This window comes from Lissotriton helveticus, chromosome 9 (genome assembly GCF_964261635.1).
Source record: "Lissotriton helveticus chromosome 9, aLisHel1.1, whole genome shotgun sequence".
Lineage (NCBI taxonomy): Eukaryota > Metazoa > Chordata > Amphibia > Caudata > Salamandridae > Lissotriton > Lissotriton helveticus.
This window is the reverse complement of record NC_136070.1, coordinates 429,366,150-429,386,384: the sequence shown is the minus strand read 5'-3', so window position 1 is coordinate 429,386,384 and position 20,235 is coordinate 429,366,150. Positions and strand designations below refer to the sequence as shown.

The 20,235-nt window shown below is 47.8% G+C and overlaps 1 protein-coding gene across 1 annotated transcript in view; it reads left to right on the top strand.

Annotated features, from left to right (window-relative positions):
* CDC42BPB (CDC42 binding protein kinase beta) overlaps window positions 1-20,235 on the top strand; it is a 709,648-nt gene that overhangs the window by 506,115 nt on the left and 183,298 nt on the right. Inside the window, exon 26 of the mRNA XM_078660224.1 lies at window positions 4,312-4,451. Within this exon, the coding sequence (XP_078516350.1) occupies window positions 4,312-4,451 (140 nt within the window). The remainder of the gene's footprint in view (window positions 1-4,311; window positions 4,452-20,235) is intronic.

Below are 20,235 nucleotides of genomic sequence, written 5' to 3'. Positions count from 1 at the left end.
CGAGTGCAACATGCCAGATGGCATATGCGGGCTCTGCAGTGGGATCTTAAGTTTCAGTGGGCACAGCATCAGGACAACCTGTCCGATCACGTCCAGATCTCGGAGGGCACTGCACGTCAATTGCAGTGGTGGCTCACGAATCACGATTGGATCAGTGGCCGATCCCTCTCCCTTCCCCAACCGAAGCACACAGTGGTGACTGATGCGCCCCTCCTGGGATGGGGGGGCCACTTGGGAGAGGCGGAGATCAGACTCCTCTGCTCTCCGGCGGAGTCCCAGCTCCATATCAATGTTTTGGAGCTTCGTGTGATCCGGCTTGCACTGAAGGCATTCCTTCCCTCTGTCCGGGGGACTGTAGTGCAGGTATCCACGGAAAACACCACCGCCATGTGGTATTGCAACAAAAAGGGCGGGTGGGGTCGTGCACCCTATGTCAGGAAGCTCTGTGCCTCTGGACATGGCTGGAACATCAAGGCATTACCTTGGTGGTTCAACACCTGGCAGGTTCTCTGAACGCCAGAACGGACAAACTCAGCTGCCGGTGCTTGATGGATCACGAATGGCGTCTGAACTCCGATGTGGCGCAAGGTCTCTTTCAGCAGTGGGGAGAGCCTTGGTTAGATTCGCTACCCAAGAGAACGCGCAATGTCAGCAATTCTGCGTCTTGGAAATTCGTCGCGAATGGAGTTGCGGTCTGTTGTACGCCTTTCCACCTATACCACTTCTGCCCAGAGTGCTGAAGAAGATTCAGCGTGATGGGCCCAAGTCATTCTTATGGCTCCGGGTTGAGCACGAAGATACTGGTATCCCGAGCTACTCAACATGGCGATCGATCCCCGATCCGACTGCCTCTTCCGTAGGATCTTCTGTTGCAGCAGCAGGGGACGGTCCTCTACCCGCACCTGTCCAGCCTCTACCTCCATGCATGGGGATTGAGCGGCGACAGTTGACAGCTTTTGATCTTCCTCACGAAGTCTGTGATGTCATTCTGGCAGCCAGGCGGCCCTCCACTACAACGGTATACGCCTGCAGGTGGAACAAGTTTGTGGCATGGTGCACAGCAAAGGCTGTGGATCCCCTTTCTGCCCCTCTTTCCGAAGTCCTTCTGTTCTTTCTTTCTTTGGCCCAGCAGGGCTCTGCTCTGGGCACTATCAACGGTTATCTTTTGGCCATCTCCGCCTTTCTAGGGCTTCCAGATCAGCCTTCCCCTTTTAAGTCCCCAGTTGTTAACCGTTTTCTTATTGGCATTACGCACACGCTTCCTTCTGTGCCGTTCATCATGCCTCAATGGGATTTAAACCTTGTCTTGACATATCTGATGTGCGCTCCCTTCGAGACCCTTCATAACTGTCCTTTGCGTCTTCTTACTCTCAAGACGGCTTTCCTGGTAGCTATCACCTCTGCCAGAAGAGTGAGTGAGCTCCAGGCTCTTTCGTCTAAACCTCCATTCTGTTTATCCGGACAAGGTGGTTTTAAGGACCCGTCCTTCTTTTTTGCCAAAGATTGTCACGCCCTTCCACGTTGGGCAGACCATCACTTAGCCCACCTTCTTTCCGTCTCTTCATCCTTCAAAAGAGGAAGAGAGGCTCAACCGTCTGGACCCAAAGCGTGCGCTCTCTTTCTATCTGAAGCGCCCACAACAGTTCCGGGTGGATGATCAGCTTTTTGTTGGCTACGTGGGTGTTAAAAAATGTCGGGCCGTGCACAAACGGACCATCTCTCGGTGGGTCGTTTTCTGCATCAAAGCCTGTTACTCTTTGGCTAAGAAGGAGCCTCCTGGAGGGCTGCATGCCCATTCTACCAGGGCAACAGCAGCCACTACTGCCTTGAGACGCGGCGTTCCCTTGCAGGACATTTGTCAGGCAGATACGTGGGCCTTGCTGCACCCGTTTACCAAGCATTACTGCCTTGACAGTCCAGTCCGGAGAGACAGTTTCTTTGGCCTTTCTGTTCTCCGTGACTTTCTGGTGTCATTCTGTTCGCAGACCCAACTCCAGGGTTGGTATTGCTGGGGTATCTTTTCTAAGGTAAGGAATCTTATCACTAATGTGTCTCTTTCAGATGCACAAGTTACTACTTGTGTAGCGGTATATCTGTAAGGGACATTCGTTGGTGATAGATTCCTTACCGCCCCACGCATCCTCCCCGTTCTGCGAACTGATTTCTAGGGTTAAGGTCATCCCATTCAGGGCCCTAGTTTCATGGCACCAGGGTCAGTTTCTTGCATGGCTCTGCGTTCCTGGCGCTGAAAGTTGTGTACAGAACTGACGTCATTAGTCTCCTTGACGTCATCTCGGTGCTTACGACGCCAGCAACGGACGCAGAACCGTACAATGCCACCTACCTACCTACGCGCAGGGGTACTGCTGACGAAAAACTTTCCGGATCCAGTCTGACGCCTGGGGATATTCTAAGGTAAGGAATCTATCACGAACTAATGTCTCTTACAGATATATCGTTACACAAGTAGTAACTTGTGCATTAAGATCTACATTAAAGCTCAAGCCAGACTAGCTGAATGGATACTGTGATTTTTATTTTTTTTGTTTCAGGCAAGCGCAAAGCTCTATGCCTAATGCTGATCTGAGGAGATAACATTTGTTTTTATGTGTGTTTATCTAAAAGTAATTACCATGTTTACAGATTTGCTGTGTTTGGAAAAAATATATATTTTTTAAAAATACTTAGAAACTCTTCTGATACTGTTCGAGCAAGACCCCACTGAAGTGACTTTTTCCAGAGGTGGTGTGCTTTTCTTCAGACTTTTGACCAGACGACTCACAGCATTTGCCACTCTTTGCAGCCTACTGATCTTGTATCAAGATAGATCCTGTAAGAAATAACAGTGGTCTAGTCGTAATATGATTGTGCCACCCAGTGCTTAATTTGAAAAATGAGTGCCGATGCCCAATTTTCTGTTCAGCAGCCCATAGCCGGTGTGGCTAAATGTAATCCGGCTAAATACCAAGACGGTGTATTCTTGAATTCACCTCATGTTTCTTTAATCCGTTGCCAGACATTGCCTCCCCCTTTATCTCACTCTTGCAGGTTCCTGCTTCCACCCTTTAGGAGGGTTTCTCAGTCTTTCTCCTACTCCATCTTTCTGCTTAGTTTATTTTTCCCTCTCTTGGAATTACAAATCTCTACCCATGTGTAAACGGGGGGATTTAAAATGATTGCAACTATTGTACAGATAAGCTAGCATGAAAAAGCCCAAAAATGTAACTTTCTTGGTAGCCTAAACCGTATGCCCAAGGTTTTCTGGAATTGGGAACGAGTCCATGTTCAATGTCTTATTACACCAAATGATAATAAGGCCAGTGTTTAGGTTGTTGTACAGAAGGCTCGTGATTGCCATCTATTTGTCAATTCTTGGAAGGATTGATTAGAAGACTTGCCCCTATCTTTGCAGAATTTGATATTCATCTAAACATCTTTGGGGTAGGATTGAATGTGAACAGGGTGGCTGGAAAATATTCTAGTAGGGCAAGATAGATGTAAAAACAAAAAAAAGAATAGGCAACAGTATACAGATCCTTGAGGGACTGCAGTTGTATCAGCTATTCCTTTAGAAGTGTTCTGGCCCAGGAGAACTTTTTGTGTCAATTTTTCTAGTAAACGCTAAACCAGGTTAAGGTATTCTGATTGACAGACAGCACATTGAGTAACGTAATAGTACAATTTGATTCATAGGGTCAGCAACTGCTGAGAAGTCTCTCATAAGCAACAAATATCTGTACCTTATGCCGCCAGCCTTAGTCTTCCCAAAAGGCTACAGCTGCAATTTTAGATCCATGATTGGGTTTGAACTCTTACTGGATAAGAAGACGAGATTATGTTCAAAAAGGCTTATAGTTGTAAAGCCACTATTTCCTCAACAGTTTTGTCTGAGCAGATGATTGTGTGATGAGTCTAAAGTTGGATAGAATGGAGCGTCTAAATTGTATTTTATCAATAATGGTCCATGTACTTGTCCTAGTTTGAATGTTTCTGGGCTACATATGCCACTGTCTGACCTGTTCATCCGAGTTGCTTCTAAGCTGCTGCGAAATCTTTAATGTGCAGGCTGATGCAGGATCTTTTGGGAGATCCCAGATTGTCCTGAATCAATATAAGAGTGCAGTGCACAAGGAAAAAGACTGTGTCTGTCGCCGAAACAGAGGAGAAAGTTTTTTCATTGTTGTTAATTTTATTCAAATTAATCCATCATTTTTAGTCCTGTGCTGCTCATGTTTATCTGAATACTTTTCTAAAATAAAAGATTGTTTGATGTTCTTCTCTGTCTGTGTGGCTCCTCCACGATGTTTGCAGATTCCGAAGCCAACAGGAGTGAAGAAAGGCTGGCAGAGGGCATACGCCGTGGTCTGTGATTGTAAACTGTTCCTTTATGAAGTGCCTGAAGGAAAATCCAACCAACCTGGAGTAGTTGCAAGTCAAGTATTGGATCTCAGGTTTGTTATTACGAGGAGCTTAGTTTATAAATACCTTGTGTCATGATTGGCGTTCATAACATCACAAAATGATGTGGCCTAAGACATCTTACTTAAATTCACTAATGTACCATTACATATGAAATGGCAAGGATATACAAAGTTGAAGTGCTACTGATTGTTCTGACTGTCCTTGCTTCACTTTTATTCAGCAAAGATATCACATAAAACCTATTCAGTAAACAAAGCATGTTCTACCATTTACATGACCATTGTCACAGTATTATGTAGGCAAATCGCTGCACTGTTGAAACATCAAAGTTATCATTTTCAAATATTGAAATACTTAGCATTATGATGATATTTCTGAACACAGGCTGCCACATTCTAGGTATGTAATAATGTTTCTGATGGATACTTCTAACGCAGATTCCTGTCCTTGTTAACGTCCCCAGTCACCAGATTGGATCCAGAAACTCAAAAAGCAATGTTCCCCTGTGCTGGTAGGTGGCACTGTGCAACTCTGCACCGACTTTGTTCTACCCCGAAGGTTATGAACAAAGCTGCATATAAGCGCCACCCATGTGGTTTACATCAGTTTCTTTCTCCCTGCACCCTCAGATGCTGGTGTGGAGCTCCACTGTGTTTCTTCGTCTCTTGACAAGATAGTTATTTGACAATTTTATCTCCAAATCTACAAGTGTGCAAAGGAACATGTCACCTCTCAAAACGTCAGGGGTTAAACCTTGTAGGGACTGTTGCACACAAATGTCTGTGTTTGGGCTCAGAACATGACTCCAAGGCTTTCACCCAAATGAACCCGAAGGCCATCGCAGAACACAAGTTGAAGCTCTACGTAGCAAAACAATGCTCCTGATGTTGTTCCTGACACAGTCTAAAAGTTTCCAGGTATGTTGAGGTACATGAAAAAGCATTTGAATTCCAAGTGAGACTCACTCAATTGTTCGAGAAGGTGCAACAGCGTTGCTGTGCTACTCTGTCTCCTTCCCATTCCACTGAGGAGCCGATCCCAGACCTGGTCCCAATGCACTAAGACTTACTGGTTACCTTTAGGGAGGTCATGCTGCTCAGCTTCAGATTGCTTTCAGCTCCCTCCGCATTGGCAGATCTGTCCTCAACACCATCTCTGCCCCTCAAACCCACTGAAATTATACACTGACATTGGTGTCGACTTCAGTTCCAGCCCAAAATTTATATCAGTCCCTTCGATGTTGATTACCCTGCTGGAGGAGCTCCCACCTATCGTGGTGTCCTACTCCCAAGTCCAAATGTATGGAGATGTTTGGGAAAGTAATGTTTTCATCAGCCAGTCTTGCCTTGGGGTCGGTCAATGCCAGCTGCCTCATGGGGTCAATTACACCCATGCTCTCTGGGTCATAGTTGATGAGATCTTACCGGTGGCCCAGAATACTTACGGGCTTCCTTTTCCCAAACCATTGAAGATGGTCAGCGCACTTGGAAATATTTGTCATTTGATTAGGCATGGACCACACTGATTGTTTAGGACAGGTAGTTGGTACAAGTGTGGTGCTTCGGCACCACGTGTGTGTGTGTGGTCCAAGGCTTCTCTGGGGACATCCAGGCATCCCTAATTGACATTGCTTAATTGACATGGCTTGTGGTGAAATCTGCCTATTCGGCAAATTGCACACTCTGTGCTGAAGCATTTTTAGGTGAGCTGTGGCACGGGCCTTTGAGCACCAGTTCAGCAATCTCCCCCACAGTTTAATCTATTTTGAAGATATGCCAAAGCCTTAGCGCATCGACAGCACATTCTCTAACACCCGCACAGTAGGTCTCGAAGATCCTTTTAAGGTCGGTCCTGAACATACACCACTCAGACCATCAGTGGGAGCCCCCGTCTCAGCCCTCCACCCCTTTGGCAACGACGACAAAACCTGTTTAGACACCGTTAGTGGTACTTAACCTCCGTGTAGAAAGTAGGAACCGCCACGTCCTCCAGGATTTGCGGAACATCACTTCTAACAAATGCCTCCTTCTAGTCATCCAAAGAGGGCAATGCCCTGCAATTCCTTTTCAACCAGCCGCACCTACCACCTAATTCAGAGCAGCTTTCAGAGACCAATCATGCATTTGGCATCTGAAGGTATAGGGATTTTTATCCAAAGAAGCCATAGATAGGGTGCTAGCCTCAGAAGTGGGGGCTGGATTTTATTCGCACTACCTGCTTTTGCTGAAGAAGGACGGAGCCCTTTACCTGTTTTGGATCTTTGCCCTCTAATCGGCTTGCAGCTGAAGGACAAATTCCAGATTCTCACACTAGCCCAGGTTCTGTCTGCTCTGGATCCAGGGGCTGGATTGTGACATTGGACCTACAGGACACTTTTTTTCCTGTAACTGTCCGGCATGGTCTACCTGTAGATCACAATAGACCAGGAGCATTTTCAGTTTCTCATGCTCCCCTTTGGCCTCACCAGTGCCGCTCAGGTGTTCACAAATGCGTTGGCTATCGCTGCAGATCTTGGGAGGACGTGTATACTAGTCTTCCCCTACCTCGACAACTGGTTGTTGAAGGCGGGCTCGCCCCAGTCAGTTGTAAACCACCTCCAGACAGCGGTGAACTTTGTGACATCATTGGGGTTCACTATCAACATATCGAAGTCACACCTGACTCCTTTGTAGAGGCTCCTGTTTACTGGGGCTATTCAGGATGGTTTTGTGGCTTTCCCACAGAGCAGAGCGCCCATGCAAGGCATTTGTACTATGGTCCCAAAGTTTCAGCCTCTGTCCTGGTTCTCAGTGAGTATTGCTCTGAGGCTTCTTGACCTACTGGCCTGCTGCACTCTGATGGTTGATCATGCCAGATTGCATATGTGGGCTCTGCAGTGGAATCTGATATCACAGTGGCCTTAGCATTTAGGGAATCTGTCAGACTCCATACAGATTTTGGACAAGGCTGGAAAGGTGGTTAGTCAGCTGTAATTGGACCAGTGGAAGACCCCTCTCCCTACCACACTGAGAGCTGATTGTGGTGACATATGCATCACTGCTAGGTTGGTAAGTTCATCTGGGAGAGGGGGAGGTAAGAGGACTCTGCTCTGGTCCAGCGGAGACCCTCCCCCTTATGCATTTCCCCCCACTGGAGTTGCTGGCAATTCACTTGCCATTGAAAGCCTTCCTGTTGATTATCAAAGGGAGGATGGTGCTGATTTTACAGACATCACCACCACCACCATGTGGTACTGCTGCGCATGGTGGGGTGCAGGTCCTGGTACCTTCTGGAGGCTCTGTGCCTCTGGAACGGCTGAGTTGTCAGGACATCTGCCTGGTCGTGTACAACCTGGCAGGGTCTTTGCATGCCAGGACAGACAAATTCTGATGGCAACGCCTGCTGAATCTGAAATGGTTATTACACCACAATGTGGTACAGGGCATCTCCGGCAATGGGGAGAATCATGGCTTGATATATTTACCACTACCAAGAATGCACAATGTCAGCACTTTTGCATGTTGGATTTCCTAAGAAGGTGCTCTCTCTGAGACTCGTTCTGCCTAGAGTGGAGAACAGGACTCCTGAATGCCTTTCCCATCTCTGCCTATCCTACCCGAGGACGATTAGAAACAACCTGGCCCAAGTCATCTTAGTGGCTCTGGATTGGGCCAGGTAAGTGTGGTATCCTGAAATTCTGGGTTGCCCATCTGTCCTCTGATCAGGCTGCCACTTCACTAGGGCCTTCTTTCACCGCTGCAGGGCAGGGTTTTATACCCAGGTCTGCACAATCTGCACGTCCATGCGTGGAGATTAAGCGGCAGAAGTTAACTTCCTTTGATCTTGCTCCAAGGTCGATTATGTGTTCTTGGCTGCCAGGTGCCATTCCCCAAAATTGGTGCATGCTGAACGTCGAGATCAGTTTGTGGTTCGGTGTCACACAAGCAGATGTAGGTGTTGGAAGCTAAACTGTCAGATATGGTGGTGTTTGTTTTATCTTTGGCCAAGCAAGGAGTTGCAGTCGGCACTGTTAGTGGTTACTTGCCAGCCCTTTCAGCCTTTTTATGTTTTCCAGGCTAGCCATCCTTGTCATTTCACCAGTTCTGGTCAGATTTCTTAAAGGTTTGTAATATGTTTCCTCAAAATCTTTTTATAAGTCCACAGTGGGACTTAAATTTGGTTCTCGCTTTCTTCATGTGTACCCCTTTTAATCAATGCACATTTTGTTGATTACGCCATTTGACCTTGAAATCTGTCTTTCTTGTTGCGATAGCATCAGCTCGTCATGTGAGTGAGCTACAGGCCCTTTTCGTCCGACTGCCTTTTACCACCTTTTTTCTGGACAAACTAGTGTTGAGAACCTTAGCTGCATTCTTGCCAAAGGTAGTGAAACCATTTCATGTGAGACAAACTATCGCTTCTAATATTCTTTGCTCTGCTTCACCCCTCGAAAGAGGAGGAGAGACTTTATCTACTGGATCCCAAAAGAGCACCTTTTTAATATTGATTAACTATAGTGAAGGATCAGCTCTTTGTGAAATTCGCAGAAGCAAAGAAAGGACCATCTCAAAATGGATAGTCTTTTATATTACGATCTGCTATGCATGTGGCTAAGAAGCAGCCTCCAGAAGGTTTCACCATAGCCCAGGCTCCTACCACTGCATAGACGCTCTGAGTGCCTGTCCTGAATGACTATCAAGCAGCTACGTGGGCATCAATACACACATTCACAAAGGACTTTTAGCTTGACAGTCAGGTCAGTCTGGATGGGCATTTTGCCTCTTTTGTCATGCAGGACTTTTTGATCAGAGCCATTTCAGGTCCTCATGCCAGGACCCACTGTGACATTTCTCCTGTCTAGCTTGCAGTCCACTTCCATCTGCTTCCTGTCTACCTGTAGCCCTCTGCACCTCCTCTGCTTGTTTCATGCTCTATTTTGCCTTTTCTGCTCGTTTTCTGCTTTCTGTTTTGCCTTTTCTGCTCATTTTCTGCTCTGTTTTGCTTTTTTCTGCATGTTTTTGCCCTGTTTTGCTTGTTCTGTTCATTTCGTCCCTCCTCCCTCCACACAGTGCCCCGCTCTCCCCAAAGGGCCTACTTAATGGAGGCCGCATGGCGACCCCATTGAGCAGGACCTTCTGCCAGCTTCCTCTGAAAAAGTTCTCCTGTTAGGCTTTTATGCAGGTCACTACCCTCTTCTACCTGTCTACTTGATGCCCTTTGTTTGTGCCGCCTCTGCTTGTTCCTTGCTTTGTTTTGCCGCCTTCTGCTAGTATTTCTGCCCTGTTTGGCCTTTTCTACTCTTTTTGTGCCCACTGTTTTGCCACCTTCTGCTCGTTTTTCTGCCCTTTATTTTGCCTTTTCTGCTTGCTCGTATTTCTGCCCTTTGTATTGCCTTTTTCTGCTTCCTTCTTCCCGTCGTTTCCTCTAGATTTGGCTTTTTCCCTAGAGACACCTCGATCTCCGGCGCCCAGACACCCCCAGGGGTGACAGTGTCGCTCTCTACAAATGCGGATTGATTTCACAGAACCACCATATTGGGAAGTAACTGTTTGTTACGTTTGTTTCTTTCTGTAGCAATTTTTCTGGAAGATACTTTATCTAACCGCAGATTCCTCATCGCTCAGCCTCCTTCCTATTCTATCGTCTACAATTACACTCTGGGCCTTCCACTTTGCTTATGGGCCCCACATTTAGGGTGCAGATAAGCCTAAGAAATAAATTGATGTTAGTGTGCATGGGTGGCTCATGTATAGGCGACTCTGTTATTTCCGCGGCAAAACAATGTTTGTGTGTAGTTTTATCGAGCCACCTACTGGCATGTACGAGTACTGCATTTAAAGTTACCAGATCTAGTCCGGCGCCTGGAGATATATTCACAAGGTGAGGAACCTGTAGTTAGATAACTGCTAGAAAAAGCATTAACGAAGGTAAGTAACTTGCTCTGTTGTGATATATTTAAAGAACAGCAAAAGATATTATGCTGTATTGAAATAATTTGAGTGTGCATCTCAATGTGACCTTACTATTAGGACATTAAATATTTTTTTTTGGTTGCAGAATAATAACGTATTTTGGCACATAGGATATTTAGATTACATATATTAATATTTGCAAAGACATCTAGTAACACTTAATTGCACGGCCTTTCTCCTCTGCTGGTACCAGTTGCCAGGATGTCTAGTTATGGTGGTTTGAACTGCTGCCTTGCTTGCAGAGACATAGAGTAACTACGAGTAAGTGGTGCTGTGCCATTGCTTCTATAACTAAAACAACTGTTTGAACATATTGTAATGATCTATTTTACTGCAACTGTTTGTTTTAGTTAAGACACAAGTTTATTTATAACCACTTTACTATTAGGAGAACACCAGTTGATGCATTGTGTTGCAGCAGCTTCTTTTCTCTTTATTATCTTTTTTTTTTTTAACATCTTTTTATTACATAAACAGACTCCATACATTCGCACAGTAGTCCGCAGCAGTAGGATAGTGATACAGAAAGGACAGTGCTCCATAGTGTAACACATCAACAATTCAGCATGCATTGGTAAATCAAACCCCCATTCCACCCCCTCACCCCCCGCACTGGCAGTGGACCCGCCGGCCACCATCACTGTGGAACCACCATCGGCGGACATTTCGGCCACTTCCACCCCGCCCCCCTTCCTTCCGTCTCAGAATGTGGAGCATCAAGCAAACATTTTCTCGCAACTAATCAGACTCAGACATGTCCTGGGTATCCACCAACTCTCCTCTATATTGCCTCCACGTTGCCCACACCTTCTCCCACTTTTTAGGGCACCCTCTACTTTTATAAATGACTCTCTCGGCCCTCTGGCACCAATCCAGGTCCCTCTCCCAGTCTTCCACTGTTGGCACCACCTCACTCCCCCATAGTCTCGCTATGTTCCGTTTTGCAACCAGGCTAGCTAATGTCAACCAGATCTTGTCTCCTTCCGGCCATGTGATATCGCTCGTAACTCCCAAGATGTGCCATCGAGCTTCCAGGGGGACCTCCGACCCCACTACCTCCGCCATGATATCTGATAATCTGGACCAGTAGGCCCTGATCTTGGTGCAGTCCCATATATATGGAAAAACGTGCCCTCCTCCCCACAGCCCCTCAGGCAGAACTTCGAATCCACATAGCCTATTCTATACTGCGTCGTGCGTGGGGTGTATGAGCAATGTAGAATATGGAGCTGGATGAGTCGAAACCTAGCTCTAATTGCTACCTCGCGCTGGCCTTGTAGTGCCTCCCTCCAGTTGTCGTCATCATCCAATAACCCTACGTCTGATTCCCATTTCTCCCTCAGGGGACCCAGGGGATCAGTCACGTTGTTAATAAGCTTTTTGTATGTCAGGGAGATTGCCTTGTCTACCATTGGGTCCATTAACAGTCTATCTTCCAGTGGGGCATATTCCGGGAGTTGTTCCCCGGCCGGCAGATGTTCATGAATGGCGTGTCTGAGCTGCTGATAGTGTAAGAATTCACCGCTCCTCATTTGGAATTCCGCCTGTAGGGACGCGAAGTTCACCATATCCCCCCTCCTCCAGAGGCCCTCATGTCTATCAATGCCTATGAGGCTCCATGCACGGAGGTCCTTTAACTTTGCCACTGCTTGAAGCTAGTTCCCGGCCCACAATGGGGTCTGAGCTGTGAGTTTCGCCCCCAACCCCAACAACTTCATTGCACGTTTCCAAACCCCTACCACTGCAGCAGTTTGAGGTGGGAGAGACTGGTGGCCTCTACCCCGGATGTATGACGTTACAACGCATACTTTTACAACGCATACCGTTACAACGCATTTTTTACAACGCAAAAACTTTTACAACGCATACCATTACAACGCATGATTTTACAACGCAAGTACTTTTACAACGCATGCCATTACAACGTAAGTATTGGTAAGTATATAATATTTTTTTTTAAATTAATTGTAATTAATAAAATTTAATTTAATTTAATTTATTTAATTTAATTTTTTTTACCTTGTACCCCTGTCCCCCAAAAACCCAAATTAACCCAGAAACCTAAAAATACCCTGTACCCCAAAAACCCAAAACTGTCCCTAAACCCTAAAAATACCCCTGTACCCCATAAACCCAAAACTGTCCCTGAACCCTAAAAATACCCCTGTAACTGAAAACTGACCCTGAACCCTAAAAATATCCCTTTACCCAAAAACTGAAAATTTTCCCTGAACCCTAAAAATACCCCTTTACCCCTAAACTGAAAACTGACCCTGAACCCTAAAAATACCCCTTTACCCAAAAACTGAAAACTGACCCTGAACCCTAAAAATACCCCTGTACCCAAAAACTGAAAACTGACCCTGAACCCTATAAATACCCCTTTACCCAAAAACTGAAAACTGACCCTAAATCCTAAAAATATCCCTTTACCCGAAAACTGACCCTGAACCCTAAAAATACCCCTTTACCCAAAAACTGAAAACTGACCCTAAACCCTAAAAATACCCCTTTATCCAAAAACTGAAAACTGACCCTAAACCCTAAAAATACCCCTTTACCCAAAAACTGAAAACTGACCCTGAACCCTAAAAATACCCCTTTACCCATAAACTGAAAACTGACCCTAAACCCTTAAAATACCCCTTTACCCAAAAACTGAAAACGTAAAAAAAAAAAAACATATAAAATATTAAATATAATTATATACTTACCAATACTTACGTTGTAATGGCATGCGTTGTAAAAGTACTAGCGTTGTAAAAACATGCGTTGTAATGGTATGCGTTGTAAAAGTTTTTGCGTTGTAAAAAATGCGTTGTAATGGTAGTGCGTTGTAAAAATTGCGTTGTAAGTGATGTTTACCCTCTACCCCTGTTGTAGAGGGCTGCCAAATAGGTGCAAGTCCCGAGGACCATGCGGTCCACCAGATACGCCGGCTCCTCCAAAGGAGCAAACACACAGCCATTAACGTTGACCAGCTGTGTCGCCCAGTAATACAGCCGGACATCTGGGACTGCAAGCCCGCCTTCGTACATTCCCCTCTGTAATTTCCTCAGAGCGATCCTCAGGCAACCCCTACTCCACAGCAAAGAGCGCTGCTCCGACTCAATCGTTCGAAAGAATTGTTCCGGTACCATGAATGGTGTGCTCTGTAGCACATAGATGATTCATAAAGGGGGTGGTGATGGACAGAGTATCTGAATTAAGCAGAATACTCCTACCCAGTCAAAAGATCAGGGCTTGATCCATCACCGTTTTTTAGCTCACTGCACCATCCCAGCTCAGAACCTGGCTACATGCAAATTAGTCTGACCCTGGCCCAGTGCATCGTGGGAACAGGGCAGACCAAACTACCAAGCCAATTCTTTACTGGAAAGGAAACAAGCTTCCGGGGACCGGTTTCTGGCATTACAGCCGTCTTCGGCCCGGCTTGCTTGAATCCTGATGGTGCAGTGAGCAAGGGACTCACATCTGAGCATACCCTTCCACACTTGTGGTGGCCAAAACGATTCATAAAGGGGGTGGTGATGGACAGAGTATCTGAATTAAGCAGAATACTCCTACCCAGTCAAAAGATCAGGGCTTGATCCATCACCGTTTTTTAGCTCACTGCACCATCCCAGCTCAGAACCTGGCTACATGCAAATTAGTCTGACCCTGGCCCAGTGCATCGTGGGAACAGGGCAGACCAAACTACCAAGCCAATTCTTTACTGGAAAGGAAACAAGCTTCCGGGGACCGGTTTCTGGCATTACAGCCGTCTTCGGCCCGGCTTGCTTGAATCCTGATGGTGCAGTGAGCAAGGGACTCACATCTGAGCATACCCTTCCACACTTGTGGTGGCCAAAACGATTCATAAAGGGGGTGGTGATGGACAGAGTATCTGAATTAAGCAGAATACTCCTACCCAGTCAAAAGATCAGGGCTTGATCCATCACCGTTTTTTAGCTCACTGCACCATCCCAGCTCAGAACCTGGCTACATGCAAATTAGTCTGACCCTGGCCCAGTGCATCGTGGGAACAGGGCAGACCAAACTACCAAGCCAATTCTTTACTGGAAAGGAAACAAGCTTCCGGGGACCGGTTTCTGGCATTACAGCCGTCTTCGGCCCGGCTTGCTTGAATCCTGATGGTGCACATAGAGCAGACGGGGGAGAGCCATTATTTTAAATAGGACCGCTCGCCCCATTAGGGACAGAGGAAGAGTCCTCCAGTGCTTGACGTCGCCGCGTAGGTGCTCCAGCTGAGCCGTCACACTCAAACGCATGTAGTCCGACTCTGGCTTCGCTATCCAGATCCCCAGGTAGCGGAAGACCTCTTTCCACACCAATCCTCCGCACTCACTTGTGAGGCATGGCGTCGGGCCCGCTAAAACATGGCCCAGCGATTTATCCCAGTTGATGCGGTATCCTGAGAAGGTACCAAACCTATGGAGGATCTCCAGCAGTCTCTGAATGGAAGCCTCTGGTCGTTGAACGTACAGGAGGACATCATCGGTGTATAATGAAATATGCTCCTCCCAGCCTCCCCCCAGATCTATACCCCACACTCGGGAGTCCGCCCGCACCCACGTCGCCAAAGGTTCCAATGCCAACGCGAACAGGGTCGGAGAGAGCGGCAGCCCTGCCTTGTGCCCCTCCCTAGTCGAACCTCCCTAGACAATGCACCGTTAACCCTTACTCGCGCCAGCGGGTTGGAGTATAGCAGTTTCACCCATGCTCGAAATTTGTCTCCAAACCCCATCTTGGCCAAGACTGCATATATGTACTGCCATTCAATGCTGTCGAAGGCCATATGAGCGTCCAGCGAGAGCAGGGCCGCTGGTATGTCTGGCCGGGACGCTGTCATCTGTATCACTCCATACAGACGCCTCAGATTAAGCCGCGTGCTCCTGTGCGGCATAAAACCGGACTGGTCCGGGTGTATCAGAGATTGCACTACCGCTCCCAGTCTGGTGGCTAAAATCTTGCCCAGGACTTTCGTTTCGAAGTTTAGGAGTGACATTGGCCTGTAAGAACTGCACCTATCCTCCGGCTTACCGGATTTATGAATCACCACAATTGTGGCTGATCGAAGATCTTTCCCCAGCCGCCCTTCCTGTAGAGCCTCCTTGTACATTTCCAACATATGGGATGCGATTCTACTAGAGACACACCTAAACGCCTCTGCCGGAAAGCCATTGGGTCACGGCGCCTTTCCCGCCTGTAAGTCACCCATGGCATGTTCCATCTCCTACACTGTGATGTTGGAGTCTAGAATGTCCCTATCTGCTGGCTCCAACGTGGGTAGCCGTAGGGGGGGGTCAAGAAATCCTCGCATTCTCTTGCACTCTGCTGAGTTTGGGACCGATAGACTGATTAGTAATAACAGGCAAACTTTTCCGCTATGTCCACACTCGTGGTACGCATCGTCCCTGTCTGTGTTTGAATCCCAGGCACCCAATTACGATCCCTATCCCTCCTCTCCAGCCAGGCTATCATCTTGTTAGCCTTGTCACCCAGATCGTACACACGCCTCTGGGTAGCTAGTGCTCGTGACCTCGCCTGTTCACAAAGCACATCACTCATTTCTTTCTCCAGGAGGCGAAGTTTGTGTCGCCTATCCTGCTGTTGCTCTTGCGTTTCCTCTCTGTCTTTCTCTAATTCCTGAAACTCCAATTCAAGTCTGTCTATTTGGGCACTTATCTCCTTCCTCCGCTTACCCACCTCTGCTTGCACAAATCCCCTGACTACAGTCTTATATGCCTCCCACACTATGCTGCGCGATATAACTGAGGTGTCGTTGTCTGTAAAATATTGGTCTACGCGCTCCCTAAACTGTGTCTGAAACTCCTGATCTTTAAACAGGAAAGTGTCCAGCCTAAGGGGTGCACTCCAGTACCTCCCAGGGCCCCGCAACTGTACCTCCACTGGGGAATGGTCCGAGATACCCCGTGCCTTATGACATCCACTATGGAAGGAGTTCATGCTACCCGTTTGTGTGAATAGGTAATCCAGTCTGGACCCCGACCCGTGTGCAGAGGATATATGTGTGTATTGTCGGGTGTGGGGGTTATGGGCCCTCCAAAGGTCAACCAAGTCCAGTGCCTGTGCAAAATCCCAGAGGTGGCTCACCCTCCCTCTGGGGGTTGGGCCCGGTGACCTGTCAATGTCCCCTGCCACCACATCGTTCATATCGCCCCCTAGGAGTAGGACTCCAGTCGGCATGTCTAGTAGCAGTTTCCCTATGTGAGGCAGGGTGGTGCCATGCAACCTCGGGGGGACATAAAGTGAGCAAATATTTAGGGTTAACCCCTCCCACTGTCCCGTGTTAGCTGCGTACCTCCCCTGAGGATCCAACCACTGTCGCCCTATTACCAGCGGATGGGAATTTTTTATCAGGATCCCGGCGCCCCTCGAGCCAGTGGTGAAACCTGCGTGTGCCCTAAGTGTGTAGCCAAATCTGTTGAGTGGTTTATAGTGATTCCCTACCAGGTGCGTTTCTTGAAGCAAAACTATATCGGGGCCGTGCCTGTGTAAACATTGAAGGACCATGGTGCGTTTGATCTTGTCCCGCAAGCCGTTAAAATTCCAGGATAATACCGTGACTGTCTGTGTCTTCGCCATGTGCATCAGAAAAATAAATCAGTACATATTGTAGAGGGATAGGCAGAACTCTACTATGACCCACCACCCACCTGCCTACCAACCGTGCCTCTGGAGCCAATGAAACTTGGTGCAAAACCAACATTGCAATCATCAACCAACTTGCAACCGTCCTCCCCCACCCTGCTACCCAAACGGGCCCAGCATACCCCAACAAGCAGAGCGCCTGTCGCCCAATCAACGAAAAACTTAGGGGTAAAGTGGCAACCAAAAGGCCAGTCCAAGGGTGATGGCCGACCCCATTTCACAAACTCATGCCACCACTCCATGTCCAAGTGTCCGGATGAAGACCTAGCACTATATACCCCCCCACCCCCACCCCCAAAGACGCTCCCCTCCACAGTACTTTACCACATGTTCGCCAGGGGCAAGATGCTCTCCACCTCAGTTCTCGTTCACGGCAGAACATTAAAGCCCCAGCATAAAGCAGCAATCAGCCCCACATGGGAGTCCGCCAGGAGGGCCCACTGTCTGATGATATCCTTGCACCAAGCCTCTACCGTCTGAGTCAGCCCAAGTCCGGCGAGGCCGATAAGCTGCGTATCCCGCCTCTGTCCGGCGTCCGAGGAGCTCCCTGCCTCCGAGAGTCACCTCCCACGGAGATCAGCGATGATGTCGGGGACCGGGCCTCTGTATTCCGCTATCCTCCCTCCTGGCGTGAGCCATGCGAGGGCCGCTGCGTTTCTTCAATCCACGCCGTGGCCTCTTCCAGGGATGTAAAGAAGAAGGATTTGCCCTCAGCCAAGACCCTGAGGCGTGCTGGAAAGAACATCATGTACTTGAGGCCCAGTGCTCGTAGTTCCTTTTTGACGCCATCAAACGAGCGGCGCTCCTGCTGGACCATGTACGTAAAGTCAGGAAAGAATCTTATCACCGCATTGTCTATCCCGAGGTCACCATGTTGACGTGCCACCTGCAAAATGGCGTCCCGGTCACGGAAGTTGAGAAGGCCATTAAAAATTAAGGGTAAGGGGGGAATCAAGCCACCCCCCTTCCTGGCAGTTTACGGCCACGGGGATTGCCACTTCCCCGGGGCAAGACACATTTTGGAAAGGGGACAGGGGCTGCGCGGACCTCACTCCCAGGCTATTTTTGGCCACGGGGATCACCACCTCCATGGGGCCAGCTTTTTCAATTTTAAAGGAGGGGACCGCACGGCTACCCTCTGGACCTATTAATGGCCCTGAGCCCCTAAGGCCTCCTCCTTATGTCCCGAGTTGCCTACCCTGGATCCGGAAACTTTGGCATGAGTAGTACTCTGCATGTCGTTGAGTGGCTCAGTTCGGCTCCGGGTGACGACAGCGCAGCTTGCGTTAGTTATGCTGTTACGGTTACCTACATAGGGGCCACCTAGACGCACGGACAGTTTTTTTCGTTCCACACCAGTTAAATGCTGATCCAGTGAGGAGCTACCCTTTTGTCTTTTTGTGACAGACTTTTTTTTTTAGCATTTTGTCGAGAGAATTTTCTTTTTGCGTTGAGGGATGTCCTCTAGACATACAGGGTAAAAGTCGTGTGGTGCCTGTCACCACACCATGTTGGTAACCAAACTCTATTTTATTTGCTTGTGGTGTCTCGAGTGCTAAAGTCATCATCTGATTGCCGGGCCATGGTGCCGAAGGCCTTGTGGGACCGATCTTTGAAGCTCTTTGCAGCCTGGTAGTCTCCACCGCCGTGTGTGACTCCTTAGAGATCCCGTTCCGGGAAGAGAGGGTCGCAGGACCGCTTCAGGAGCCCCAAGGTCTTTTCTTTACGCTCAAGATCCTCGGGACTTCCTCTTCCTTGTGCTCTACATGCCACTGGAATCAAGCTAGCCTGGCTGGTGAGGGGTGAAACACCGAAACCTGTCCTAGGATGCTTGTTTCCAGTCCAGGGAGGACCTGGCCTGGCAGTTCGGGCTGGACTGTTCCCATGGGGAACAGGGTTAAAACTGATTTGCATATGGTTGGGTCTAAACTGAAATGGCATTGGGAGCAAACAAATATGGATTTAGGCCCAGATTTCTGTACTGGTGTGAATGAAATGAATGAATGAAATGAAATGAAATGTGCAGCATGACTCACCCCTCTTCATCTTGAGGATCACCGCACTTCATCTTGAGGATTGGAGGCCGCACGCTTTTTTTTTGTTGTGCACGGCTCACATAACTATAGTTTTGCACTATTCATGTTTCATATTTGCAGCGCTACACACCGCACATTATCTTGAACAATGGCGGCCGCACGCCTTTCTTTTGTAGTGTGCGGCTCGCCCAGCTCTATTTTTGCCCTATTCAATTTGAGGTACTGTTATGTCGCTGCTGCTCCGACAGCCCCCAATTTTGATTCAGGTGCAGTAATTTTTTATTTACAAGGAGCACTTCTATTTGCGGGAGTGCTGCCACACACCTTTTATCAGCATTGTGGCCGCCGTGCTTAATGCATTTTGTAAATAAGGTGGTCTCCCCATGCTGTCCCCCAATACCTCCTGCTCGTCCCTGCTTCTCCAACGACTGTAAATCTTTCTTTTAATCCTAATTATTTGCACTCTTAAACATATCCGCCATAATACCGGTCTTCTCTTTAAAAGCACTTACTACTCCGTTGCAGACCTTTTTCTCTTCAGAGTGCACACTCTATCCTGCACCTCCAGGCAAACAGAAATGTATGGGTGTATGTATGAATGTCTATGTGCCTGTGTGTACGCCAGATTGCGCATCCCTTGTCTAACAAGTCTGCCCTTGCCTCAAACCATCAGCTGCACACCCACCTAACCAGATGATCTTAATGCAGTGGAGAGCTCGTTTCAGTGACAGAACTCGGTCCCAACAGTTTGCAGACAGCCAGCCTGTTATGCCTTGGAAGTGACCACAGATGGCCTAGTTTCAAGGGGGCTACCATCTCAGTGAAGCAAATGCGGTTCAAACTTTAGCCTGACTGCTCCCATGTGTCAATAGACAAACTGATGTCTTCTCCATTTCCTCTCCCAGCAGCTGCATCAAGTAATTGCCATTCAAGCAGGAGGTGCTGGGAGTGGGAGTATTCCCCCACCCGGTTTGTTCACTTTCCCTCAGTGCACAAACACTTTCAGATCAAAAGTTGTTACAAAATTAAATGTTAGGATACCTAGCTGGTTTGCTAGGCACTTTTATTCCTGCACACAACATACATCAAGGGAACTTGGGATTTTTTTACTCACCCCATGCCATCCTGCCCAGCCCTTTACCCCTCCTACA